Source organism: Zonotrichia leucophrys, chromosome 5, assembly GCF_028769735.1.
Source record: "Zonotrichia leucophrys gambelii isolate GWCS_2022_RI chromosome 5, RI_Zleu_2.0, whole genome shotgun sequence".
NCBI lineage: Eukaryota > Metazoa > Chordata > Aves > Passeriformes > Passerellidae > Zonotrichia > Zonotrichia leucophrys.
Genome location: NC_088175.1, coordinates 59,633,292 through 59,660,456, shown reverse-complemented (window position 1 = coordinate 59,660,456; position 27,165 = coordinate 59,633,292). Strand labels below are relative to the sequence as shown.

The window sequence follows — 27,165 nt, the reverse complement described above, 5'->3', positions numbered from 1 at the left end:
TGATTTTCTGCTGCTGTGGGATGCAACAGGTACATCTGTGATTGGCCCAAGTTGGATGTTTCTAATTAATGGCCAATCACAGTCAGCTGGCTCGGACAGAGAGCCGAGCCACAAACCTTTGTTATCATTCCTTCTTTTTCTATTCTTAGCTGGCCTTCTGATGAAATCCTTTCTTCTATTCTTTTAGTATAGTTTCAATATAATATATATCATAAAATAATAAATCAGCCTTCTGAAACATGGAGTCAGATCCTCGTCTCTTCCCTCATCCTCAGACCCCTGTGAACACCACCACACCAGGCACCACGTGTGGGACCTCCAGGCACCAGAGGAAACACATTCCCAGAGCCTGGAGCAGGTTTCCCTCATGGCAGTGGAAGATCTGCTTGCATCAGACACCTGAGGCCTCTCTGGAAAGGTTCTGGCGCTCCCAGTTCTCTCCTTTGAGGAGCTCTGAGCCTTTGTCCACTCTCTGATTTATCTCCTCAAGGTGTTCCGGGTGTGGGATGAATAAAGAGACTGCAGAGTTGTTGTCTTGGTTCATTCCTCTTTTATTTATGAGCTCTAGCCCGGCTCAGATATTTATTACCATTCACCAAGAGGATCCAACAGCACTTATAGAGTCTAAATGACTCTAATTTATCTCAGCCCAGAGGTGGCTTCCACCCTCTCCAGGGCAGAGCCTGGTTACAACAGGAGATGCACCAACAGCAGGAGATGGAGGAGCTTCTACAGCAGGAAAATCCAGGATAATTCTCATCATGGAAAGGGGGGTCAAGCATTAGAAGGGACCCCTGGGGTGGTTTGGAGTCCCCATCCCTGGAGGTGTCCAGGGAATCACTGGAGGTGGCACATTGTTATTGTCAGGACCCAGATGAAGGAAGGAATGATGAATCTGACTCCATGTTCTCAAAAGGATAATTATTATTTTATAATACTACATTATATAAAATAATACTATATTAAACTGTACTAAAGAATACAGAGAGGATACAGACAGAAGGCTAAAAAGATAATAATGAAAACTCATGACTCTTTTTAGAGTCTTGACCCCAATTGGTCAATAAGTCATTCCCAGAAAACCAATGGAACAATCACCTGTTGGTAAACAATCTCCAAACACATTCCACATGTGAGCACAACGCAGGAGAAGCAAATGAGATAAGAATTTGTTTTCCTTTTTCTCTGAGGCTTCTCATATTCCCAGGAGAAAATCCTGGGTGAGGAGATTTTTCCAGAAAATGAGATTGCCACAGTGGCACTGAGTGCTCTGGGCTGGGGACAAGGTGGGGATCAAGGCTGGACTCAATGATTCCAAAGATTTTTTCCAACCTCACAGATTCCATGGCTCTGTGGGAAGGTGAGAGCCACAGGAGAACAGCAGGAGCCAGCTGAGAACAAGACAATTTCTCCACGCTTTAACTGACCCCACCCACATCAGACAAGTGAATGCTGAAGCTGTGTCAAGTAATTATTGCAGGTCCAGAGCTGTGCAGCTTCAGGGCAGGGACAAGTGTGACAGGGACTGTGTGACAGCTGTAAATAAAGCGCAGCCAGAGTGTGAGCAGCACTCAAGCTGCAGAGCCAAGCAGAAATCAGCTTCGTGTTCGTGACCAAGGGTTGCTTCCAAAGGCACTGGCTGTGCTCCTCTCTCTGCCCATTTCCATGAGCAGCAGCATCACTCCAGCAGGAACGGCAATCCCAGACCTGCCAGGGTGAAAAATGGCCACAGGAAACAAGAGGCAAACGAGGAATGATGGTTTTATTTCAGCAAAAGGGCAGCTCGAGGAGGGAGAGCAGGGGGAAAAAAATGAGCAGCTCTGAGCAGAGACATCATCAGGGAGCAAATGAGGAATGTTCAGCAGAGTCCGGGGGAAGCCACGGCCAATACAGAGCCTGAGGAAACAGAAAGGGAGGAACAAAGCACACTGGAATGGAAAAAGGAAGCTCTCAGGAAATCCTTTTCTCTTTATCAATTGTCCTTCCTTGTCAGTCTGAGAAACGGTGGAGCCTTCCTTGGGCATCTGGGCTTCCCCCCTGCCTGAAAATCAGTGTGGGAGCTGGGAATTGCAGCCGCTCCCTGAATGCCAGGACCTGCCTGGCCCCGCTGCAGAGGGGAAGGAGCCCCTCAGTGGGTCCTGGCAAGCAGGGGACTCACAGCCCTGGGTGCCCCCAGGATTTTTGCCATCTCCCCACCATGGAAACAGGTGCCATGGCAGGGACAACTTCCACTATCCCAGGGAGCTCCAAACCCCATCCAGCCTGGTCTGGAACACTTCCAGGGATCCAGGGGCAGCCACAGCTGCTCTGGGCACCCTGTGCCAGGGCCTGCCCACCCTCACAAGGAGAATTTGTCCCTAATATCTGCTCTAAATCATCTCTCTTTTAACTTCAGTCCATTCCCTGTGTCCTCTCTCTCCATCCCTTGTTCCCAATTCCTTCCCAGCTCTCCTGGAGCCCCTTTAAGCCAGGGGCTCTGAGCTCTCTCTGGAGCCTTCTCTTCCTTAGGTGAACATTCCCAGCTCTCCTAGCCTGGGTCCAGCCCTTGGAGCATCTCCATGGCCACCTCTGGACTCTCCAGCAGGTCCAGGTCCTTCTGATGTTTGGGTCCAAGAGTTGGACCCAACCCAAAGCCACCACAGAGGGCACAGAGTATCTGCACCAACGGGCAGCCCCAGATTTGTGCAGAGAGAGAGAGAAATAGGAGATAACACAGCGGCATCCCGAGCAATCCCATTTTTCCATTGGCTGCGCAGGACCCGCTGTGCCGCTCTGTTGCCAGGAGGGTTTAAGACCTCAGCCGACCTTGGCAGCGAGCAGGGCTGAGAGGCAAAGCCGCGGGAGCCCCTCGGGGCCGCTGTCCCCGCTCTCCAGTGGCGGAGCGCGTCCCCACGGGGGCGTCCCAGCCTCAGCGACCGCGTCCCGCTGCCCACGCCGGGATCACGGCAAGGCACCGGGCACCGCTGCCATCCCCGGAGAGCCGCGGCACCGCCAGCACCACACGCGTGCGGTCACGCCAGTCACTACAATTACTCCCTCACGACCGCATCCGTCAGCGCGTCCCTTGCACTGCCACAGTCACCTCGTGAGGGCAGAGGGGAAAGCGCAGGAGCGCCCCAGGATCCCGGGGAGGGGATGCTGCGGGCACCGCGGGGCTGTGGTGCCGGTTCCCGGGAGCCGGGGAAGGAAAAATGAGCGAGAAGATGAGAGGGAAGAGCAGAGGGAAGAGCGGCGGCGTGCCCGGGACCGCCGCTCTCCCTCACGGACCCCGCAGCGCGCCGCAGCCCCGAGCGCAGCCCCCGCAGAGGCGCCGCGGGGCGGGCCCGCTATTTGATGGACGGGCGTATCAGCCAATCGCAGCGCGCAGCGCACCCCCGCGCCGGCGGGCGGACCAATGGCGGGGCGGGGGGGCGGGGCCCGGCGGCGCGCGCGGCGGCGGGCGGCGAGCGGGCGGCAGTCGGCGCCGAGGCGCGGTGCGGTGCGGGTTGCTCCTCGGGCTCCTGCCGCGGCTGCCGGAGCCGCGCCGCCGCCCTCCTCCTTCCCTCCCCTATGGAAGAGATGGAAGAGGAGCTGAAATGCCCGGTGTGCGGCTCCTTTTACCGGGAGCCCATCATCCTGCCCTGCTCGCACAACCTGTGCCAGGCGTGCGCCCGCAACATCCTGGTGCAGACGCCCGACTCGGAGTCTCCGCAGAGCCGCCGCGCCTCGGGCTCGGCCGTCTCCGACTATGACTACCTGGACCTGGACAAGATGAGCCTGTACAGCGAGGCGGACAGCGGCTACGGCTCCTACGGGGGCTTCGCCAGCGCTCCCACCACGCCGTGCCAGAAGTCCCCGAACGGGGTCCGCGTGTTCCCGCCGGCCGCGCCGCCTCCTCCCGCCGCGCTGGCGCCGCCGCCGCCGCCGCGCAACGCGTGCCTGACGTGCCCGCAGTGCCACCGCAGCCTGGTGCTGGACGAGCGCGGGCTGCGGGGCTTCCCCCGCAACCGCCTGCTCGAGGGCGTCATCGACCGCTACCAGCAGGGCAGGGCGGCGGCCCTGCGCTGCCAGCTCTGCGAGAAGGCGCCCAAGGAGGCGGCCGTGATGTGCGAGCAGTGCGACGTGTTCTACTGCGACCCGTGCCGCCTGCGGTGCCACCCGCCGCGGGGACCGCTGGCCAAGCACCGCCTGGTGCCGCCGGCCCAGGGCCGCGTCAGCCGCCGGCTCAGCCCCCGCAAGATCTCCACCTGCACCGACCACGAGCTGGAGAACCACAGCATGTACTGCGTGCAGTGCAAGAGCCCCGTGTGCTACCAGTGCCTGGAGGAGGGCAAGCACTCCAGCCACGAGGTCAAGGCGCTGGGAGCCATGTGGAAGCTGCACAAGGTGAGCCCCGGCTTGTGCCAGCAGCCCCAGCAGAGCCGCCTTGTGCCCACAGGTTCCATCTTCCCCGGCTGGCAGTGTGGGAGCATCCCCGGCCATCCCATCCTCAACTGTTCCATCCTCGGCCATCCCATCCTTGGTCATCGCATCCTCTCCTGTCCGATCCTCGGCCATCCCATCTCCAGCCATCCTTATCCTCGGCCATTCCATTCCTATTCCCTTCCATTCCCATCTTCGGCCATCCTCATCCTCGGCCATTCCCATCCCCAGCTGTCCCATCCTCTCCCGTCCCATCCTCGGCCATCCTCATCCTCAGCCATTCCCGTCCCCGGCCATTCCTCATCCTCAGCCATTCCCGTCCCCGGCCATTCCTCATCCTCAGCCATCCTCATCCTCTCCGGTCCCGTGTTATCCCCTCGGAGTGGGGACCTTGGCATCGTGCAGATGATGCTCCCCTGACGCGGGTCCCCAAAAGAGCTGGCAGGGTCCCCCGGGGGTGGCTCGGGGACATCCGCGCCGCAGGGCTGGGAAAGCAACAGGAGCGATGGTTTGGGAAGGAGGAGGAGGAGGAGGGAGGCGTGAATGCACCGTGGGAGCCGCGGGGAGCCACCTCCTGCCGCACTCGGAGTCACCGGGAGGAGGAGGAGGAGGAGGCAGCGGGCAGCCGGGAGCTGTCCCTGAATACTGATCAGCTGCACTCGCTCCCCACGCGTTCGTGGAGGAGCTTGAGGCAGGGATGTGGCCATCATCATCATCTTCAGCTGCATCCATGCTCTGCCTCCCTTCCCTCCCTGCTCGCAGCAGGGGCCGAGGGAACTGGGGCAGAAGTGAGCGGGACACGGGCGGACAGGGATGGGCGTCATTCCCTGCATGAACATCGCCCTCATTGGCCCCGCTCTAGCAGATGGGAGCAGGTGGGGGGGACCTGTGACACGGGGCTGGGGAGGGTGTGACCTCCCGGTGGGAGGGACTGGGCTGGGATTGCTTTCCAGGAGTAATTCGGGATGCTCTGGCAGGGGCCAGATCTCTGGGATGGAGCTCTGCACCCCAATTGGGTCAGTGGGTGCATGCAGGGACAGGCTGTCACTGTCACAGTGGCCCCCAAAAAGGGGGGTAAGCACGTTATGCTGTGGGGAGAAGGTTTGGTGGTGCTTTGGAAGGGTTTGATGGTGCTTTCCTGACCACCTTATGCTGTGGGGAGAAGGTTTGGTGGTGCTTTGGAAGGGTTTGATGGTGCTTTCCTGACCACCTTATGCTGTGGGGAGGAGGTTTGGTGGTGCTTTGGAAGGGTTTGGTGGTGCTTTCCTGACCACCTTACGCTGTGGGGAGAAGGTTTGGTGGTGCTTTGGAAGGGGCTTTTCCTGACCCCCTTTGCTGGGAGCAGGAGCAGCTCCACTCTGGATTTGCAGAGCTCTTGTGGAGATGTGCCAGACCAGAGCAGTTTGGTGCCCCTGTCCCCATCCATGGGGTGCAATCCCTGATCCCAGAGTGCTGGCACTGGTGTGGGATGCCCAAGGTCAGGGTGGCACCGGTGACAGGGGAGCTGCTGACAGGAGACAGAGGATGGAGCCAGGATGCTGTGGAGTGGAGCAGAGGGATGAGAAGCAACAGGCAGAGTTTGGAACTCAGGGAATTCCACCTGGAGAGCTTTACTCTCATTGGAAAGGGCTTGGAGCAGCCTGGTCTGCCCTGGTGGGAGGTGTCTGCCCATGGCAGAGAGGTTGGAATGAAATGAGCTTTAGCTTTTCCTTCCAAATCCCTTTTCCCAGGGGAGAGCTTTAGCCAAGTGCTGTTTCATTGATGTAGCTGACAGATGAGGATAATGTAACATTATTTCAAATGATGATCTTGGACAGTGGAGCCTCATCTGTCTGGAGAGAGCTGTGGTTCTGCAGGGGTTCACTGCCATTACCTGGTGCTAGTTTGCTTTTTAGGGGAGGGGAGGAGTCTGTGGAGTTAAATGTGGTGTTAAGGAATAATTGAAGGAGTGATTTCAAGGCTAGAACTCAGATTGTTACTTGAGATGCCATCTAACAAAATCAGGGGGAAAGCTTATTTACCTTAATTTTTGTTGCATACACACACAAAAAAAACAAAAAACAAAACAAAAAAACCCAAAAACCAAAACAACCAACCAACCAAGGGAAAAAACCAAAACAAACAAACAAAAACCGCAGAACCAATACCCACGATTTCCAAGCTTGCTCCTGGTTGGGACTGGGCATTGGAACCAAAGCACCTGTGGATTGGAGTGGTGATCCTCTTGCAGAAGTGTCTGGTGGTGTCATTTGAGAGCACAGTCCCTTGGCAGTGGGACAGATTTGCTGAAGGGGTGACTGTCTCTTTTTGCCCGATGTTTTCTCTGTGATGGGCAGTGTAATGATACCTGCAGCTCACAGGAGGGAATTATGGAATGGTTTGGATTGGAAGGGACTTTAAATCCCATCCTGTTCCATCCCCTGCCATTCACAGGGACACTTTCACTATCCCAGTTTGCTCCAAGCCTTGTCCAGCCTGGCCTTGGACACTTCCATGGATCCAGGGGCAGCCACAGCTTCTCTGGGCACCCTGTGCCAACCTCTCACCACCCTCACAGCCAAGAATTCCTTCCCAATATCCCACCTAAATCAACTCTCTTTTAATTTACACCCGTCAGGCAGCTCCTGAGTTCTCTTGCACCATTCCAGCACCTCTTGGTGTGAATGTTCTTTGGGATGCTCTTCCCTTGTGGCCCAGGGGGGCTGGGATTGTCCCCAGAGCCTGGCTGAGCTCTGTTCATGCCCCAGTAGGTGATTGCCAGAGCCAGGGCAATCAATCCCTGCTAATTGCACCGTGCTCCCCATTAGAAACAAATCCAAAGGGTTTTTCACAGCCCTTTTTGGGAGCTGCCCCAATTTCCCCTTTCCTCCCTGAAGGTTCTCTGGGATGATCGTTGAAAATAATCTGTGCTGAGACACAATCAATTGTCATTCAGGGAGCTGGGCTTTCCAAGCTGGACACAGATTGTGGCAAATCCTCTCTGCCCCCATCTTCCTCTCACTTGTTGGGAGCAGGGTGAATATTCAGAGAAACACAGAGGGAAATGGGTTTTTAATCTGAATTGTCCCAGTTTTGCACAGATATTGCAGCTGTCTGGGTTTTTATCCTGACGAGCTGGAATGCTGCTTGGCATGCCAGGAGCAGGAGCACAAGATGGAGCTGAATCATTTATTCCTCACACATCTGAGTCCCTCTTCTGCTGGAAATGTGTGCAGAGTGCAGGCTCAGCAGCTGGATGGTGTTCTTATGGATGGATGGGTGCATGGATGGATGCTTGTGTACAAATACAAACAGGCTGGGAGGGATCTCTCTGATGCCTTGTGCAGGCTGGATGGAGCTCCAGAATAAAGCAGGGATTTATCCAAAGCATCTCCTCCATGGATCCACCTTGGGCAGCACCAGAGCCCAGCCAGGGCTGCACCCAAGATCAACCAAAATGGCCCCAAAATGCACGGCCGGGCACGGGCTCTGTCCCTGGGATCAGTTCTGCTCCATTTGCACCTTGCAGTTCATTGTCCCATTCCAGCTTTAGCCCAGGCAGTCCCTCATTGGCACAGGTGACACCTCATTGGCACAGGTGTCACCTCATTGGCACAGGTGACACCTCATTGGCACAGGTGTCACCTCATTGGCACAGGTGTCACCTGGGCTCAGCCCCTCCTGCCCCAGCACAGGTGCAATGAGGGATGCAGGTGATTCCTATTAAGAGCCAAAAATCCCACACTGGGACTTAATTCCAGCTGGTTTGGATGTCTGGGGGGAATCAGGGGATGGGAAGCCCTGCAAGGGTCCCTCAGTTTGTGCCCAGGGGCCACCAGAGCCAGGACAGCGATGAGCAGAGAGGATTTTTCCTGTTTTCACTTGCCAGGGCTCTGTGTTGGCTGCCAGAGGAACCTTGGAGGGGAGATTTGGACGCTGGGAATGTGCTGCTCTGGTGTCCATGGCAATTCCTGCTCCCACAGCCCTTGGGGAGGTATCCAGGGAGTTGCTGTATGACCAAGATCTGTTTGCACTTGCAAAGTAAAATATTTGCTGTTTAAAGAGAAGCAGGGAGAATCCTTAATGCTTCCCAAGCCTTGGTGTGATGGCCTGAATCCCACCACCCTTTTTCCATCTGCAGCAGCAGGATCAATTCTTTCCTTCTCCAGCAATGCCCAAATGCCCTTTCCACCTCCTCCATCCCTCTGTGGCCACATCCAGAGGGTGCCAAACAGCCTGAAGGCTTTAAAGTTGGAAAAAGCCAAGAAATGTCAAGATCTGGAGCAGAAATGTGATGAGGAGAGGCTGAGGGAGCTGGGCAGGGGCTCAGCCTGGAGCAAAGGAGGCTCAAGGGGCCCTTGTGGCTCTGCACAGCTCCTGCCAGGAGGGGACAGGACAAGGAGAAACTGTCACAGACAAATTTTCTGAAAAATCCTTTTGCTAGGATCTTTTCTCCTGAGAAGCTGGGGAGCTTCAGCTTCTCCATGTTTTGCTGCTTTGGAATGTGATTTGGAGAACTGTTCACCCAGCATGTGAATTGGTTTTACCTGATGACCAATGACAGCCACCTGTGTCGAGGCTGTGAGCAGCCACAAGATTTCATTATTCTTTTTTTTTTTTTTGCGAGCCTTCTGATGAAATCCTTTCTCTATTCTTTAATATAGTTTTAATATATCATCTTCTTTTAATATAATATATATCATAAAATAACAAATCAGCCTTCTGAAACATGGAGTCAAGATTCTCATCTCTTCCCTTGTCTGGGTTGCCTACAAATTCCACAGGAAACCATCTCAGGGTGCTCCAGGGCAGGTTCAGGTTGGATATTTGGGAACATTTCCTCATGGAAAGGGTGGTTAGGCACTGGATAAAGCGTCCCAAGGGAGTGCTGGAGTCCCCATCCCTGGAGGGATTTAAAAGCTGTGTGGGTGTGACACTTGGGGACGTGGGGATTTAATGATTTAAAAGTCTTTTCCAGCCTGAATGATGGTGTGGTTTCCCCCAGCCTGTGCCTGCCCAGCATCCAGAGGTGGTGCTGCTGATCCTGTTCATTTATTTGGATAAAAGCTTCCTGTCAGGTGCTCTTTGCTTTGCACTCCCTGCAGTTGGTGGAGTAAGGAGCAGCCTCATTACCCCTGTAAATCAAAGGTGGTGTGGTACAGCAAGTTCTGCAGGGGTTTGTGGAGCCCAGGGGGCAGGAGGTGACCTCTGGATTATCTGCAGATGGAATTGGGCCCAGGGTCATCTCAGAGTGAGTGGAAATCACTGCAGCTTTTATTCCATTCCAGTGGGAAGGTTGGATTAGAGATGAGGAACGAATTCTTCCCCTGGCACAGGTGCCCAGAGCAGCTGTGGCTGCCCCTGGATCCCTGGAGGTGCCCAAGGCCAGGCTGGAGCTCCCTGGGACAGTGCAAGGTGTCCCTGCCATGGCAGGGTGGGATGAGATGAGCTCTGAGTTTCCTTCCAACCCAAACCTCTCCATGGTTCTGTGTCCAAAAATACACAGATCTGACAGAGCAGAGCTCTGTTCCACCATCTGCCTCAGGCTCTCCACAGGCTCCACAAGCAGATTGAGCTCTGGTGGGGTCCATCTTCATCTGTAAATATCAAACCTTTTCCTTTCTCTCCCCTATCTTCTCTTCTCTTGGCCAATTGGTGAATGAAGGACCCCCCAGCTGGGTTTTGCTGCATTTTCTGTGGTGCAAATCAGGAACACCTCAGCTTAGATGGGGGAAATTAACCCAGGGACTGATTCTTGTGTCTCTTTCAAGGAAATTTCTGCAGTATCTATACACAGAAATTCCCCTGTTAAGGTTTTTGTTGACTCAGAGGTGGTGTTTTAAAAACTTTTATTCTATTTTCAGCCTCATGCGAAGGGTGAGGCAATCCAGATGTTGTAATTGACACCTTTATAATTAGAAGCTCTTTTCTAATTACAATACATTATAAGTGTTTCTTGGCTTACATTACTTGAGAATTAAAATATTTAAGAAAACTTTAACCAAAAAGTAGCTAAACAAGAACAAGTTTGTATACAAATGCACACTATGTGAGCCTCCTATCAAGCTTTAAGAATTCTCTACAAATTCATTTCCCACAACCACATCCCTAGCCTGGAAAAACAGAATGAGGAAGAGCAGACACTGTGCCTGGTGTTAAATAAATTACTTGAGAGTGTGGAAAGGCTTTGCTGTTCATTAGGCAGGTTTCACAGGATGCTTTCCAGGAGCTGACATTGCTGCAGGGGGGATCTTTGTTGGGAAAATGTTCTCAGGAGGCTTTGGGGCTGCTCTGCATTGCTCATTCCTGTTCCTCTAAGTAATCCAGCACCCAGAAGTTTTGGATTTTAAAGGGAAAACTTTGCTTGGTGTCACAGAATTCCAAAATGGGTTGGAAGGGACCTTCAGGATCATCCCATCCCAAACTCTGCCATGGCAGGGACACCTTCCACTATCCCAGGCTGCTCCAAGCCCTGTCCAGCCTGGCCTTGGACAGAATTCCTTCCCAATATCCCATCTAAATCTTTCCTGTTTTTACTTCTTGCCACAACCCTCTCCCCTATGACCACAAATTCCTTTTTGGAGCCCTGCTGTGCACTTTCTAGCAATCCAGCACATAGCACTGGGAGATATTTCCCTTCCCTGGACTTGGAAAGAACTTCCAGCAGCCTTTGATTAACTCATATTACTCACACAAATTCATTTAGTTCAGAGTGCCTTCAAATTGCATTGCTCTCCCCAGCTGTATGAAAGAGTAATTAAAGAAAAATGTGCCTGAAACATAACAACTCTCAAAGCTGCTCTTTTTTCAGCCTTGGTCTTTGTTTTGTTTGTTCTTGGGACGAGGCATTTTACACTGGTAAATTGGCTTATAAATAAGCCAGCTCCTTCCCTGTTCATTCAACTCGTCCTGCTGGGATGAATTGGATAAATTTCTATTTAGAGCAGGCCCACGAGGCACAGAGAGCTGGGGGGATAAATCTCTGGTGACCCCGGCTCAGGTAATGTCCTGGAAGAGATGGAATTACTGTGAGGAGTAAAAGCTCTCAGGATGAGTTTCTCAAATCCAGTTGTAGCTGGGAAGAGCAGGGATGGTTTGGGGGTCTGGGACCACCCCTGAGGGTCATAAATGGGAAATGTATAAAACTCTTCAACAGGGAGACAAATAAACAGAATTAAAGCCCAGCTCTCACCCATTCCAGTGGCAGCTCCCTGATTAATGCAGGAAGGAGAGCAGAGCTGAGAGCAGCAGGGCAGAGAATTCACCTTGCGTCTCTTGAAAGGAAAATTTTGTTTGCAGCCTGAACCAGCTCATATTTTGCCTTCAGAATTGGATTCAGCTTTGGGGACAGCCTGACCTGGAGCTGGCTGGAAAAGCTCAGCAGAGGCTCTGATCAGGGCAGAATTTCTGGGTAGAAAGAACAAGACCCAAGCTGAGTTTGCAATTTTCTTGAGCAGCAGAAGGGTGACTGTGAGGGTGATGCCAACCTCAAACACCATATGCACAGCATGGATTGAGGTTAGGGCCACGTTTTTGTATTTAATTAGCCATTAAATTCCCCGTGTCACAGAAATAGAGGGCTGTTAATAGGAGCCTGCTCAGTTCTGTAGCAGCAGAAATTGCCCTGGGAGGGATCTGGCAGTTGAGGGATTTCCCATCATTGTTAATTACCCTTTCCCCTTTACTACCCTTATAGGAATTGATGGGTTTAGGATTAAAAAAGCTGGAATTGGATGTGAATAAGGCATGCATGGATGCTGCCTGGAGGCTGAGAGTGGAGCCACAGTTGCCATTCCCAAGGGGAGTGGGTTGGATCTGCAGCTGGGGTGGATGAAGGGAGCACAGATCCATGGAAGCAGCTGCAGCAGCCACTGGAGTGGAAGATCACATTTGTGGCTTCCAATGCCTCCTGAACATCCCAGGAGATCTCCTGTGGAGATGCCAGCCTGGCTGCCCACACTGGGGCTGCTGCTTCTTGCTTGGTGTAAAGCCAAAATACGTGGGAAATATCAGTTAAATTATTTTCACCAGCCCCAAAAATGTGAAATATCTTTCAACCAGTGATCCTTTTTTTTTTTTTCTTTTTGGTCCCCAAATGTACAAATTTAATTTGTATTAAATTCTGTCATTTTTCCCTCGCTCCTGGCCTCTCTGGATTTGCATGGTCAGTTCAGTTCCCTTCTTGTTGCAGTTCCCTGTGGCAGGATTGGGGTTTTTGTGTGTGAATTAATGATGGGTTATGGCCTTGCCTTCAGCTCAGTGCTGCATCCATGGCATCATTCCTGACAGCCTGTGCTGTGGAGCTGCTTTCCACCTGCAGCTCTTGGGGTTTTCTCTGGTGAAATCCCTCTGTTTTCCCAGATAACCAGTGTCAAGATGTATTAATTCACTGGTTCTGTTAAATTCACATTTTTCTTCCACTCCTCCTTTCATGAAGTATTCCAGGCCAGGTGACAGGCTGGAGCGCCTGGGATCAGTGGAAGGTTCTTGCCAGCAGAGGTGAAACAAGATGGGAATTTAAAGTCCTCCACCCAGACATTCTGGATTCTGTGATTCCCAGGGTCTCTGCTGTGCCTGTGGGATTCCTGCTTGGGAAGGACCTTTTTGTCTACAGAGGCAAACTCAGAGGTCTGAATTTGATCCTCCTTTCAGAGCAGGTTTCTGTGATTCTGTGCCTTGGTCTCTCTGGCAAACTCAGAGGTCTGAATTTGATCCCCCTTTCAGGGCAGATTTCTGTGATTCTGTGCCTTGGTCTCTCTGTCAGGGGATGTAAAGCTGGGAGAAGGAGGGGGTTGTGTCAAGCTTTGAAATGGATTTTTCCTAACAAGGCACATTTATTGATTTCCAGACACAGACTCTGCTTTGGGGGCAGAGTTCCCTCTGTTCCCTCCCTGTTTCACCCACATCACCCAGGGATCCAGGCTGGAGCAGGGGAGGACTGGCAGGGAATTGTGGCAGCATTTCCCTGAGGATGCTGGAAAGGGAAGGGCTGGGCTGGAGATCTCCCTGCCAAGGATTTGCTTCATCCTCCTGGGCAAATAATTGCACAAAGCCCCTGTGTGTCCTCTCCCAGGAAATGTGTGTTTAGCACCAGTGCCCTTCCTCCAATTAGGGTGGGAATTCATAACAGAACATGTGGGGATGAAGTGGGAATTTCCAAACTTGTGAGAGCTGGGTGAAATCCCATCAAGGACACAGCAGGAGCATCAGCCTCCCTCCCTCCCTGGGAAAGCACTTCCAGCCTTGCTCAGACAAGGATTGAAGTCACAGAGATTTGAGGGCATGACTGAAATGCTTTCTCATGTTGGGACATCTGAGATGATAAATTGGGAGAGCCCTGGGTGTGCAAACAGGGCTGGATTAATGAGGTGCTGGGTGAGGCTGGTGCTGTCCCTTGGCTTGGTGACAGATGCCACCATTCCCTGGGTGGCACAGCACTCATTCTTTGGCAGGGTACAATATTATCATAGGGATTATACTAAGTAAAAGAATTTACTCATTTTCTAGAAAAGGGCGAAGGAGACATAGGGTTAGAAATTAACTTGGGGTAGAAATCAGTTTGGGATTTAGATGAGGTGTGCTGGTTTAACTTGTTTAGTCTCTGGCTGACTCACATTGATGCCTTGTGCAGGCTGCCCTAGAGCAGAGGCTGGATGGAGCTCCAGAATAAAGCAGGGATTTATCCAAAGCATCTCCTCCATGGATCCACCTTGGGCAGCACCAGAGCCCAGCCAGGGCTGCACCCAAGATCAACCAAAATGGCCCCAAAATGCACGGCCGGGCACGGGCTCTGTCCCTGGGATCAGTTCTGCTCCATTTGCACCTTGCAGTTCATTGTCCCATTCCAGCTTTAGCCCAGGCAGTCCCACCCTGCTTGTTTTTCTCTCTCCAGCCCACGGGGTTTGTGCTCTGGGGCTGAGATTTGGGTCATTTGTCCTTGGTGCCCAGCTGGAGCAGGAATTGTTTTGTCTCCCTGCTCTGTGCACAGAGCTCAGAACTGCCCCTCATCAGAACCATCCCCTGATATGGAGCCCAGACCCTCACACTAAAGCAGCACAGAATGTGAAAAATAAAAAAGCTGAACCTGAGGCATCAGCACAGATGAAGTGTGCTGTGTGTTTAACTTTAGTCTGTGAGCTTGCTGTGCAGAAGGCAGAGGTGTAGAACAAGCTTCAACCTCCTCAGCAAACGCTCTGCAGCTCAGCCCTGCTGTGTGAGGGAGCAGTGACAGCACCTCTGATTGTCCCCACGTCCCTTCCCTGCTGCTCCTTTGTAGCTCAGCCAGCTCCCTCTTTCTTGTGCCATTTCTGCTCTTTTGTGGGGCTGTTCCCTCACAGGAGCAGCAGTGCTGTGTTACTGTCAATTTTTGAAAAACCTCTTTGCTAGGATTTTTTCTCTTGGGAAGCTGAGAAGCTTTAGAGAAAAATGAAAACAAGATTTGGAGTTTTTTGTGTTTTGTTTTTTTGGACATTGTATGGACATTGTTTGCCAACTGGTCATTGTTTTATTAGTTTCATGTAAATTGTTTTAACTTAATGATCAATCACAGTCCAGCTGTGTCGGGAGTCACAAGTTTCATTATCTTTGTAGCCTTCTGTCTGTATCCTTTCTCTATTCTTTATTACAGATAATAGAAATATAATATAATATAATATAATATAATATAATATAATATAATATAATATAATATAATATAATATAATATAATATAATATAATATAATATAATATAATATAATATAATATAATATAAACACGAAGTCAGATTCATCTTTCCTTCCAACGACAGAAACCCCAGAAAACACCACAGTGGTGGCTCCTGTCACGCTGTCACACCAAACCCACACAGCCCAGGCGTGGCTGAGCCTGTGCTGCCTCCATCCTGCACCAACACCTCTCCCATCCTGACGTTCTGTTCCCAGGAAATGAGGACCTCAGAGGGCATTTGCTGAGGTCTGTGCTGCCAGCAGCCCACACCTTGGTGAATCAGAGAGCTTAGACACAGTTTCTCACCTCTGAGATGATTTCTCACATCCCACGGAGCACAGCAGTTAAAATTCGTGAATATATGAATTTTTATTTTTTTCATTTATCTTGATTTGGAAAGCCAGGTCTTTGCTAAGCAAGGCAGGAGCCTCCCCTGGTATGGAAAAATGTAAACCCCTTCCCTGAATTGCTATAAATTTGAAATTAAGGGGCTCTCAGGCAAAAAATATGGGAGCAGAAATAACAGTTCTTTAATAGGGAAGAAAATAAAAGGATAAAATAAACAATGCAGTAACCAAACCAACACTGACAGAGCCAGAACCCAACCTGACACCCTGTGGGTCAGGCTGTTGGCAGCAGTCCCATTGGAATTGTGGCTCAGCCCTCCTGCAGTGTCAGGGCTGGTTCTGCTGGAGCAGGATCCTGGAGAAGGGTGCAGTCTCTGCCTCTGGAGATCCAGGGGAAGGAGAAACAGCTGCTGTTCCTCTGGGAAATCCAGTGGAGAAGCTGTGCTGGTGTTCCAGAATCTCCAGATTATATCCAGGCAGGAATGCTTGGCTGGTGTTCCAGAATCTCCAGATTGTATCCAGGCAGGAATGCTTGGCTCCTCCCTCTGGGCTCACATCTCCCAATGGGATGCTGTAGTTCTTATCAGCCATGCAGGGACATTCAATGGCTGTTATCAGCAGGTGTCTTCCCAGTTGTGGAAGAGATAAGGAAAACTGCCCAGTCAACAGAAGACAACTGCCATACAGATGGCAAATAGAATACAATTTGCTTGACAATCCAGGACATATTTTTAAATAAAAATTAAATAATTTTTTTAAATAAATAATTTTTAAAAAATAAAAAATTAATAATTTTTGCCCCCTGGCAGTGGATGCTGTACCTTCCCCCTGCCCTAAGGACAGATGGAGGGATGGAAGGTCAGGGAGGGTGGACAGCCCTGATGGAGGGGCAGGGAGGTCACATTTGCTGGGAGCCTTTCTGTGCTCCTGGAGCTGTGGCCAGATGATCCAGCCCTCCATCCATCTGTGGCTTGGGCTCTCCACTGATCTCCTGCCATGGTGCCAGGCTGTCAGATGGACAAGGACAGGCCACAGGCAGCTTCAGGAGGATCTTGGCTCCATTCCTGCCTGGCAGGTGCTTTGCCCACATCTCTGCCAAGCTGCCAGCTGAGCACTGCCTCTTGCAGGTTTCTGGCTCCTCTTGCCATGCTGTGCTGTTTGATGGTGGCTGGTTGGCCTGAGATGGGATTCCTGCATGAGCTGGGAGGGGTAGGAAGGAGCCAGAGGAGAAAAGCAGGCTCAGGGGGAACCTTGTGGCTCTGCACAGCTCCTGCCAGGAGGGCACAGCCAGGGGGGTCAGGCTCTGCTCCAGGGAACAGGGACAGGAGCAGAGGGAACGGCCTCAGGCTGGGCTGGGGGAGGTTTGGATTGGGAATTTGGGAAAATTTCTTCATGGAAAGGGTGGTCAGGTGTGAGAAATACTCACATCAGGTATTGGAAGGAGCTGCCCAGGGAGGTTTGGATTCCCCATCCCTGGAGATGCCCAAGGAATTCCTGGAGGTGGCACTCAGAGCTCTGGGCTGGGGACAAGGTGGGGATCAGGCACAGCTGGGACTCCATGGGCTGGGAGATCTTCTCCAACCTCAGGGATTCTCTGAGATGTCTCATCATGGTGGGAAGCCTGAAGGAACTGCAAGGTGGAAAGGTGGGAGAAGGAAAGGGGAAAGGAAATGGGATCCCACCCCATTCTCCATCCCCACCCCACAGGGCTCCAGGGTCAGAGATTCTGCTCAGTTTGTTCCAAACTGGGCTGAACTGGGCTTGGGGCAACCTGGTCTGGTGGAAGGTGGCCTCAGACATGAGCTCTGAGCTGGGGAACACCTCCTGCCATTGTGGGATGGTTCTGCAGCTGAGGGGGAGAACTGGGATTGCTTTCATGGTGTGGTGGTGTTTGCAGGGGTCCCAGGAGGAGGGAAGAGACGAGAATCTTGACTCCTTGTTTCAGAAGACTGATTTATTATTTCATTTTATGTATTATATTAAAAGAAAATTATATATTAAAACTATACTAAAGAATAGAAGAAAGGATTTCACCAGAAGGTTAGAAAGGAAATGAATTGAATGATAAAATAAAAAAGCATTCCATTAAATGATAAAATAAAAAATCATTAAAAAATGATAAAATCTTGGGACTGACCAGAGTCTCAACACAACTGGACTGTGATTGGTCATCAAGTAGAAACAACTCACATGGACCAATCACAGATGCACCTGTTCCATTCTACAGCAGCAGAGAATTATTGTTTTTCTTTTCCTCTGAGGCTTCTCAGCTTCTCAAGAGAAAAAAAATCTTGTCCAAAAACGTTTTCATGGAATACATCTGTAACTTTATGGAGCTGCTGCAGTTCCTGGGATGGTCTGGGGTCTGACAGAGGCAGTGACAGGAGGGTGGTGCTGCACAAGGTCATTAGTGGCAATTAGCACAGATTGCCTCCCAGAGACCTTGTGCCCTCAGCGTTTGGCACCTGTGTTCATCTCCTGCTGCATCCAAAGGAGAGGCAAGGAGGAATAATTGATGGCAGGGCTGTGTGTGGTGGGTAAAAACCCTTCCTGCCACATGCCAGATTTGGCTTCAGCCAGGCTGGAATTGGGGAATTCTCATGGATCACAGCAGGTCCCAGGGCTTTGGGTTTCACCAGCCTGACAGTGACCCCGGGAGGGAGGGACAGACTTTGTGACAGGGCCTGTTGTGATGGTTTTAAACTATAAAATTATGGATTCAACCTAATTTAAGGACAAAATTATTTATTGTGAGGGTGGTGAGGCTGCCCCCGGATCCCTGGAAGTGTCCAAGGCCAGGTTGGATGGGCTTGGAGCAATCTGGGATAGTGGAAGGTGTCCCTGCCATGGCAGGGGTGGAATGGGATGGGATTTAAGGTCCCTTCCAACCCAAACCACTCTGGGATTTATCCAGAGTAAACATCAGGTCATGGCTAAGTTTCCTGCCAGTTACACACAAGAAAATAAGTGTAAGTTAAACCAACCAGTGGGGTTTGGGTTTATGCAGTGGGATTTGTGTTTATGCAGCCCTTCCTGAAGAGATCACATCCCAGCAGGGCTCCTGAACCCAGGAAAAATACACTTTCCTTGTACGTGCCCCAAAATACAGCTATTTTAAATTCAATAAATTACTTAATCAAATTATTATAATTAACTATATATAATAATATTATATAATCAATATTTTATAATATATAATAATAGAAAAATATATTATATACTATATATTGTATATTACTTATATTATATTATATTCATTATATGTTATGTGATAATTATAGAATAATCAATATTTCATAATATAGAATATAGCATAATTTTAATATATAATAATATACAATATCATTAGTATTTATAATATATTACACAATATATTTTATTATAAATTATATAAATTTTATTATATAAATTTTATTATTATTTTATTATAAATTATATATAAATTATAAAATATTTTGGATATTGTATTTAAATTGATATGTTATAATTGTGTAATTATTATATTATATTTTTAATTTTATATTTTTAATTTTTTAAATTATTATATTTTTCAAATTTTACATTAAATATAACAAAGCTTATGGAGCCAACACCATCAGATGCTGCATGCGGAGTTCAGGGGGGCTGTGCTGGTTTAGCCTGATTCAAACTCCACTATAAATCATGACCTGTTCCTAAATGTGCTTCACAGGGATCCAGAGCAGGGTTTTGTGCCTAATCTCCATCTCTGGGAAAAGCTTTTAACCTTGGTAAAACATTGATGAAATCAGTAATTATTATTTTATTGCAGCCATTTGATTTAAGCAGATTACGTGGTTTGGGGTCTCCAGGTTGATTTGCAGTTCCAGTTTGAAGGAGCCAGGAGATCTCTGAGTACAAATAATGTCACAAATGTCACAAGTGGGTATCCAGGGTGGGATTTAAGGCCTGATTCTGCCTCCTGCATTTCTCCTGGCTGTCAGGAATATCTGTGGTAACTTGCAGTGATTGATTCCTTCAGCATGAGGTTGGTGGAGTTGGACTCGGAGCATTTCTGTGGGGTTGGGAGGTAATTTATGTAACATTTTATGTAACAGCTTGCTGCCTTCACCACTTTGCATGTGCACAAATCCATCAGCCGAGCTCTTCCTGGAGCAGAATATTTTAAAATCAGGTGGTCTTGGTGGCTGCACAGCCCTGCAGCAAAAAATAGGTGTTTATTCTGAGGCAGGGGTGATGTAGAGATGCTGATTTTGGATGCCTGTGTACCAATGGCAGATATTATGGTCTGGAGTTAAATATATGAGACATTGCTCGCCCTGCAGGGAAAATGGAGATAAACCAAGGCTGGGAGAGCTGGGAATGTTCTCCTGGAGAGGAGAAGGCTCCAGGGAGAGCTCAGAGAGCCTAAAGGGGCTCCAGGAGAGCTGGAGAGATGTGGTATTTTCAGGGTCCCCAGGGTGAAGGAGGAATTGAGAATCTGACTCCATGTTCTCAGAAGGCTAATTTATTATTTTATTATAATATTACATTACCTTACGTTTTATTACATATTATATTACATTACATTACATTTTATTACATATTATTACATTTATATTATAGAATGCTATACTAAAGCTATACTAAAGAATAGAGAAAGGATACATCAGAAGGCTTAATAACATACTTATGTTATGTTATAGTTACATTATATTATATTATGTTATATTATATTATATTATATTATATTATATTATATTATATTATATTATATTATATTATATTATATTATGCTATACAAAAGAATAGAGAAAGGACACATCAGAAGGCTTAATAAGATACTTTAAAGATCATTAAAAACTCTTGACTGACCCCCTCAGAGTCCTGACACAGCTGGCTGTGATTGGTCATTAACTTAAAACAATTTACATGAAACCAATGAAACAATCGCCTGTTGGATAAACAATCTCCTACCACATTCCAAAGCATCAAAACACAGGAGAGAAAAATGAGATCGTGTTGGTTTTCCTTTTTCTCTGAGGCTTCTCACCTTCCCATGAGGAGAAATCCTGGTGAAGGGATTTTTCCAGAAAATGTGACAGTGACACAGAGGGACTGGGGACAAGGGATGGAGGGACAGGACACAGGGAATGGCTCCCAGTGCCAGAGGGCAGGGATGGATGGGAGATTGGGAATTCCTGGCTGGGAGGGTGGGCAGGCCCTGGCACAGGTGCCCAGAGAATCTGTGGCTGCCCCTGGATCCCTGGCAGTGCCCAAGGCTTCTTTAGGGCACACAGGTCCCTCCTTGGTGGCTCTCCATGTTGGAAGTGACCGTGAGAGCTTGGAATTCATGGAATTCTTGGCTCCTGGTGCTGCTCCATGTGCAGGGAATGGTTTTGGTGCTGTGCTGGGAGCCCCTGCCCTGGGCTTGAGAGAAGGATGGGCCTGGACAAGCTTTGCTTAATGAGCTGCTTCTCCTTTGTGTGCTCAAAACTGGTTCTAAGTTTAAATGGAAACATCCTTAAATAAAGCAAAGCCTCCAAGGGAAAGGAACAGGCCCTAGGCCCTGGCACTTCTGGGACTCAGCCCTCACCTTAGAAAAGCCAAGGAAAAAAAGGAAAAAGCCACTGGAAAAAGGGGAAATTTCACATTTTATAGTTAAATTGAAACCCCTGGTTCTCTGTGACATTTGTGTGCAGACCCTTTGTCCCTGTGAGGAGCCAGCAGAGCCTCCCGGCAGTGCCAGCTCCCAGGCTGGAGGTGAAGGCACAAGGGCTGGGTGGGACACACAGGACAAAGGGCACCTGAGGGACAAATCCAGGCTTGTCCTGTGCCTCTGGAGTGTCACTCCAGTGGGTCATGGCAGGGACACTCAGGCTGACCACCTGGATGCTAATTAAAATCTAATGAGCTCAGGCTCAGTGAGCTAATCCTCTTGTGCAGTGAATATCCCACACAGGGGACAAGAGGAAACAGCCTCAAGTTGCACCAGGAGAGGTTTGGGCTGGATAATAGGAGAAATTTTTACCCAAAAAGGGTTGTTCAGTCACAGCACAGCTGCCTGGGGCAGTGCTGGAGTCCCCATCTCTGGAGGGACCAAAATCCATGTGGATGTGGCACTTGGGGACATGGAGCAGTGGTGACTTAGGCATCCTCAGCACTGTGAAAAATGCCACTTTTTTAAAAAAAAAGTTGGGGTTTTTTTTCACTTGTTTTAAAATTTTAAAAGTTTAATAGTAATAAAATGGTTATAAAAATAGCAATATAATTAGAGTAATAATTTAGACAGTTTGGATTAGGACAATATGAGACAATAGAGACAAAGAGTTATGGACATCCCGGTACCTTTTCTGGGCAGCACGAGCCTGAAAAAGTCCCTGCGTTAACAGAGGATTAACCCTTAAATGCAAGAGCCTGTTGCATATTCATACAGCTCATCCATGGTGCATAAATTCCATTCAAACACAGGATTCTGTCTGGGCAGTGTCAGCTTCTTCCTCTGAATCCTGACAGCGCCTTTGAGGACAGAAGAAGTTCATTTCTTCTGATAATGGAGCAATAAATTCTCTTTCTCTGAAAGATTCAGGTGTCCTGTGGCTGCTGTCTCACTGCGAGTCCTTTCTTTAGAAAAAACCCTATCTTACATAGCACAGTTTCTATTTTAACATTGTGTTATAACCTGAAACTATATTTAACACACTGTTTAAGAGAATTAACACAGCATCACTTTCTAACACAACACATACAATATTCATTTGAATATTTGCAAAAAGCCAATCATAAAATATGCATTTTTCACAAGCACCATGTTGTCTCACCCCTGTATCTGTGACTCCTTTCCTCCTTAGCCTGGTTTTTCTTTTTTATTCTTGAAAGCATTTTCCCCTAGAAAAACCCACCCCTATTACTGGTAAATGTGAATTTCCCCTCCACTCCCATCCCCTGATATTTCCTGGGTTCTTCTCCATAAATGCTCATGAATGATTCAGTGAGCCCAGCACTGGCTTCCCTGGTGACATCAGGATGGATTTCTCTGCTCCAGTGGTTCAGATTGTGGGGATGGAACCCCCTCACTCCTCCTTCTCTGTAGAAACACTGACGAGTTATTCATTACTTCCTAATTAGCCAGACATCCCTTCTTATTAAAGATTAATTTTTTTAAAAGGCAGTCATTATCTCAGCTCTTCCAAGGGTTATTGATTTATTCTTCTTCCTTTTTTATTAATGGATCTACAACCTCCTCATAATCCATCCAGTGCAGTGGTTCCCCTGCCTCTCATCCTCCTTTCCCTACACCATTAATGTAGGAAATAGATTTGTACAGAATTTTAAAAGTTTGACAGAAGGTTTATATATGATAAGAAATGGTAACTTAGAAATTATATGGAATAGAATAGACATTGTTGAGAGAGAAATGGAATTAGAAATAAGTTTGAAAAGGTAGTTTTATAAATAAGATATTTTGGAGAAATAGAATTATGAAAGATGTAGTAGGACTTAGGAAAAGTAATTTTAGATAATTAACTTTAAAACATTTACAATATAGTGTAGCTAAAGCTGATGGGCCAAGAAATGCTTATAGTGTATTATAAATAGGAAATAGTTGGCTTCTGATAGTAATAGCTTAAATTATAACATCTGTATTCTCTCACCCTTCACATGAGACTGAAAATGGAATAAAAGTTTTTAAACACCTCTCAGTTACCCCATCTGTGGGTCAGAAAAGGGAATAATCCAACACATTCCCAGTCTCCTGCTGCCTTCAGTGCTTCTCTCACTCAGAGCCTCTCTCTGGGCTTTATTTTCCTTGGGAATCTCACTGTGGGTTCCCAAGGGGCCACTTCCAAACATCTGCTGAGCTTGAGGGAGTGGGATTTCCGAAGAGAGCTTGGGTTTGTTTTCCTGTGACCATTCCAGCCCCCAGCCAGAGGAGGAAAAGGTGAAATTCCTCCTGTGCTCCCTGTCTCAGGTGGGATTTCTGTTTATTCTCAGTCTGGGAATGAGTTGCTTTCCCATCTCTGTAAATCCATCTCTCTCCATGTTTTGGAGCCCCTGTAATCCAGGCTGCCCTTTTGGGTATCTGCAGCACCAAATCTGCAATCTGGTTGCTGTCACATTTTGGGATAAATTCCAAATTTAGCCCTTTCCAACCTGAGATTCTGGCATCCAGCTGCAGGGCTCAGACCCAGTGCCAGAAGGAAGGAGTTAACAGAGAAGAAAAGCTGAATTACTGTGTTTTTCCTGTGATTTCCTGCATTTGAGGGGAGATCTGAGCTCCCTAGGTGTGTTTTCCTAGCAGCATCCACCCAGCCCAGCCGTGGTGAGTGGTGCATTCCCAGTGCTCCAGTATCCATGGTGATGGGAAGGATTTCTGAAGGGCTGCTCTGAAGGAAATGTGAAATCTGCTCCTTGGACCTTCCCTTCAGTGTCTTGCAGAGCAGGACTGTGTGGGGCCCAAGGGGTCTGGGTGGGCCTGCTCAGCTTTGTCCCCTCTGAAACCACAGTGGGGACAAGGTGGGAGCAGCTCTGCTCAGGCAAAAATGTTCCTGGCAGGAAAATTTTTTTTTTTTTTCCAGTCACAAAGCTTTGGTCGTAAAAAACTTCACATTAGGAGGGACCTCAGAGCTCAACCTTCTGCCCAGAAGCAGCAGCAGTACCTGAAGGAGTTTTCCAGAGTGATTTGGGTTGGAAGGGACCTCAGATCCCATCCAGTGCCACCCCAGCCATGGCAGGGACACTTCCCACCATCCCAGGCTGCTCAAAAACCCCAATTTCCAACCTGGCCTTGGGCACTGCCAGGGATCCAGGGGCAGCCGCAGCTGCTCTGGGAATTCCAGCCCAGCCAGGAATTCCCAATCTCCCACCCATCCATCCCTGCCCTCTGGCAGTGGGAGCCATTCCCTGTGTTCTGCCAGCTCTGCTGCTGAGATCTCCACATCTTTCAGGCTGCCTGGAATCTTCCAGGTTGTATTTGTGCTGGCTGAAAGCACAGATCCAAGGTGATACTCTCCAGGGAGCATTTCCCATCCTGTTGGAGGGGGGAAGAAATGCAGCAGCGAGAGCAGGTGATTCATATTTTCCTCCTCCTCCCTGCTGCTGTGTGAATCCAGCAATGTGATTAAAAGCAGCATCAAATTAGTGATAATTAGCTGATGAGCAGAGCAGAGATGCTGCAGTGGCTGTGAGTCAGGTGGGCAGAGCTGCTGGTTCCTGGAGATGTGAGGGGGAGCGCAGGGATGCTGCTGGGGATGCTCAGGTCCCTGAAATGTGTTTTGCTGTTGGCTCTGGGCATCTTGGTTACAGCAAGGGTTTGAATGAGAGATGTGGGATTTTAGGCAGCTCTTCAAAATGCAGTTTATTGCATCTAAGACATTCCAGGGTGGTGGGTGACAGAGCTGTGCCCACAGCTGTCAGCTCCAGCTGCAGACAGGCCTGGAGACCCACATCCCTTATTCAGGCCCTGACTAATGGTGCCCCACGTTGGGCGCCACTGTAAGAGCCTGAATGAGAGATGTGGGACTCCAGGGGCTCTCCAAATGCAGTTTATTGTATCCAAGGTGTCACAGCAGCCCAGGGCCGTGGGTGACAGAGCTGTGCCCACAGCTGTCAGCTCCAGCTGCAGGCAGGCCTGGACACCCTTAGTTTAGGTTACAATGCATTATAGACTTTTCTGTGCTGAGCATCTTCATACAGCAGAACCAATCTATACCTTAACTGTTACCTATAGCCCATCATAACTGCTGTAATTACCATATTCATGTCACTGTTCTCCAATCACTAAAAGTTAGTACATTACAGTTTAAGCAAGAAGATGTTTTTCTTTTTTTTTTTTGCAGTAGAAAATTCGGAGACCTTTTTTCTACTTGTAACATCAGCAAGCTTGTTTGCTTGTGTTATTTTTCTGCTTAGTAAAAATATCTTCTTGTTTGAGGTGGGTTTATCCTTTGCTCTAAGCCATAAAAACCCCTTCTAACTAACACACCCTCTGCTTCCTTGGTTACCCAGTAAGACTGGCTCAGCAATTCTTTTTTTCTATATCAAAACTTGCTTCCATCTCTATTCCCTCTTCAGATTTTACATTCAAAAATTCCACTGCTAAACATACATATCTGTGGGACTTTCTTGTCAAACTTTCATCCTTCCCAAGAGGTCACCCAGAACATCTCAGGAGGTTTAAGCTGTCACTTATGTGCTCCTCAGGCACTCACCATGAAGCACCAGAGTTTTAAAGCACTGGCCAGGAGCAATGTTGAGTGAAACACCAAAATTATGTTTTTAAGAGAACCCACATGGTCCTAAAAATGTGCCAGGCAAGCAGAGGGAGGGGCTTGCTGTGTGCTTGGAGCTCAGGGACTCCTTCTGCTATCCCAGACTGCTCCAAGCCCTGTCCAACCTGGTCCTGGACACTTCCAGGGATCTGGGTACCCTCTGCCAAGGCTTCCCCACCCTCTCAGGGAAAAATTTCTTCCACATATCGAACCTAAATCTCTCCTCTTTCAGCTGAAGTCCATTCTACCTTGTCCTGTCCCCCCATCCCTTGCCCAAATCCCTCTCCAGCTCTCCTGGAGCCCCTTCAGGCCCTGGAGGGGACTCTGAGCTCTCCCTGGAGCCTTCTAGAACCTGGACACCCCAGCTCTCCCAGCCTTCATGGTCACCACCCGCCACTCACAGCCATGGGATGTGTTCCTTCCCTTCTTGCCTCAGTGATTGCTCACAACTGGAGAATCCAATACAATTTGCATTTCTAAGCAATTAAATGTCAAAGCAAAGTCAAGATGCTGGCGAGCTGTCAAGGCTGTTTATGGCTGAGGCTGGCTCCGGTGCTCAGATGGTAATTAAAGCTGTAGGACAAGACAAAAGGATGGTCAGGACACTCCCTGCAGGAAGAGGAATTGCCCCACAGGGCTCTCAGCCCTGGGTTAGGGCCAGGACTGGGGAAAAAATCATTGTTTATGCACTTAATCAGGTTTAAATTTAATGTAATCAGATTTCAAGACTTAATGCAATAATGGGATGGGAGAGCTGAAGTGTGAGTAACCACTGGAGTGGGATTGGAGCAGATGGAGCAGAATTTAAGGCAGGAAGCACCAGATCTGCAGGGTGCACATTCCTGGGTGCTGAGCAGTGCCTGGACCACAAACACTGCCTGGATGGAGATGGAGGAGGAGCTGCTTGGTGCTCACAGGCAGTGGTGACCACATCTGTGTGTTCCTGTGCTAATTTTACCCCAAAACCTGGGTTTGCCCATCCCCTGACAGCTTCATGGCCTTGCTTTGTGCACAGCACCTTTATCCTGTACAGGACACAGCTTTTGACCCATGAGATCATGACCCAAGTCTTTGCTTCCATGTTTTCTTCATCCACCAGGAGCTGTGAAAGGAGCTGTGAAAGGAGCTGTGTCTGAGGAGACAGTGTTTGCCTGCTGGGACTTCCCTCACCACTCACAGCAACGTCCTCCAGACTTTGTTTTTTAATAAAAAGATGGAGCAGTGATTTGTGTCCTTCAAACACAGCAGGAACCAGCCCTTTCCCCAGCACTGACCTGGTTGGGAATGGTTTGGGTTGGAAGTCATTTAGGTTGGAAGTGGGTTAGATTGGAAGTGTTTGGGTTTGAATAAGTGTTTGGGTTGGAAGAAGTGGTTTGGGTTGGAAGGAGTGGTTTAGGTTGGACGAAGTAGTTTAGGTTACAATTGGTTTAGATTGGAACTGGTTTAGGTTGGAAAAAGTGGTTTGGGTTTGGGAATGGTTATAGTTGGACGTGGTTTGGGTTG

At 48.9% G+C, this 27,165-nt stretch overlaps 1 protein-coding gene across 7 annotated transcripts in view; it reads left to right on the top strand.

The window, feature by feature from the left end:
* Nucleotides 1-3,469: 3,469 nt before the first annotated feature.
* The window catches only part of TRIM9 (tripartite motif containing 9), a 70,670-nt gene continuing 46,974 nt past the window's right edge, over nt 3,470-27,165 (top strand). For all 7 annotated transcript variants that reach the window (XM_064715961.1, XM_064715955.1, XM_064715959.1 and 4 more), the window contains exon 1: nt 3,470-4,365. In XM_064715961.1, coding sequence (XP_064572031.1) covers nt 3,550-4,365 — 816 coding nt within the window. In that variant the 5' untranslated portion in view covers nt 3,470-3,549. The remainder of the gene's footprint in view (nt 4,366-27,165) is intronic.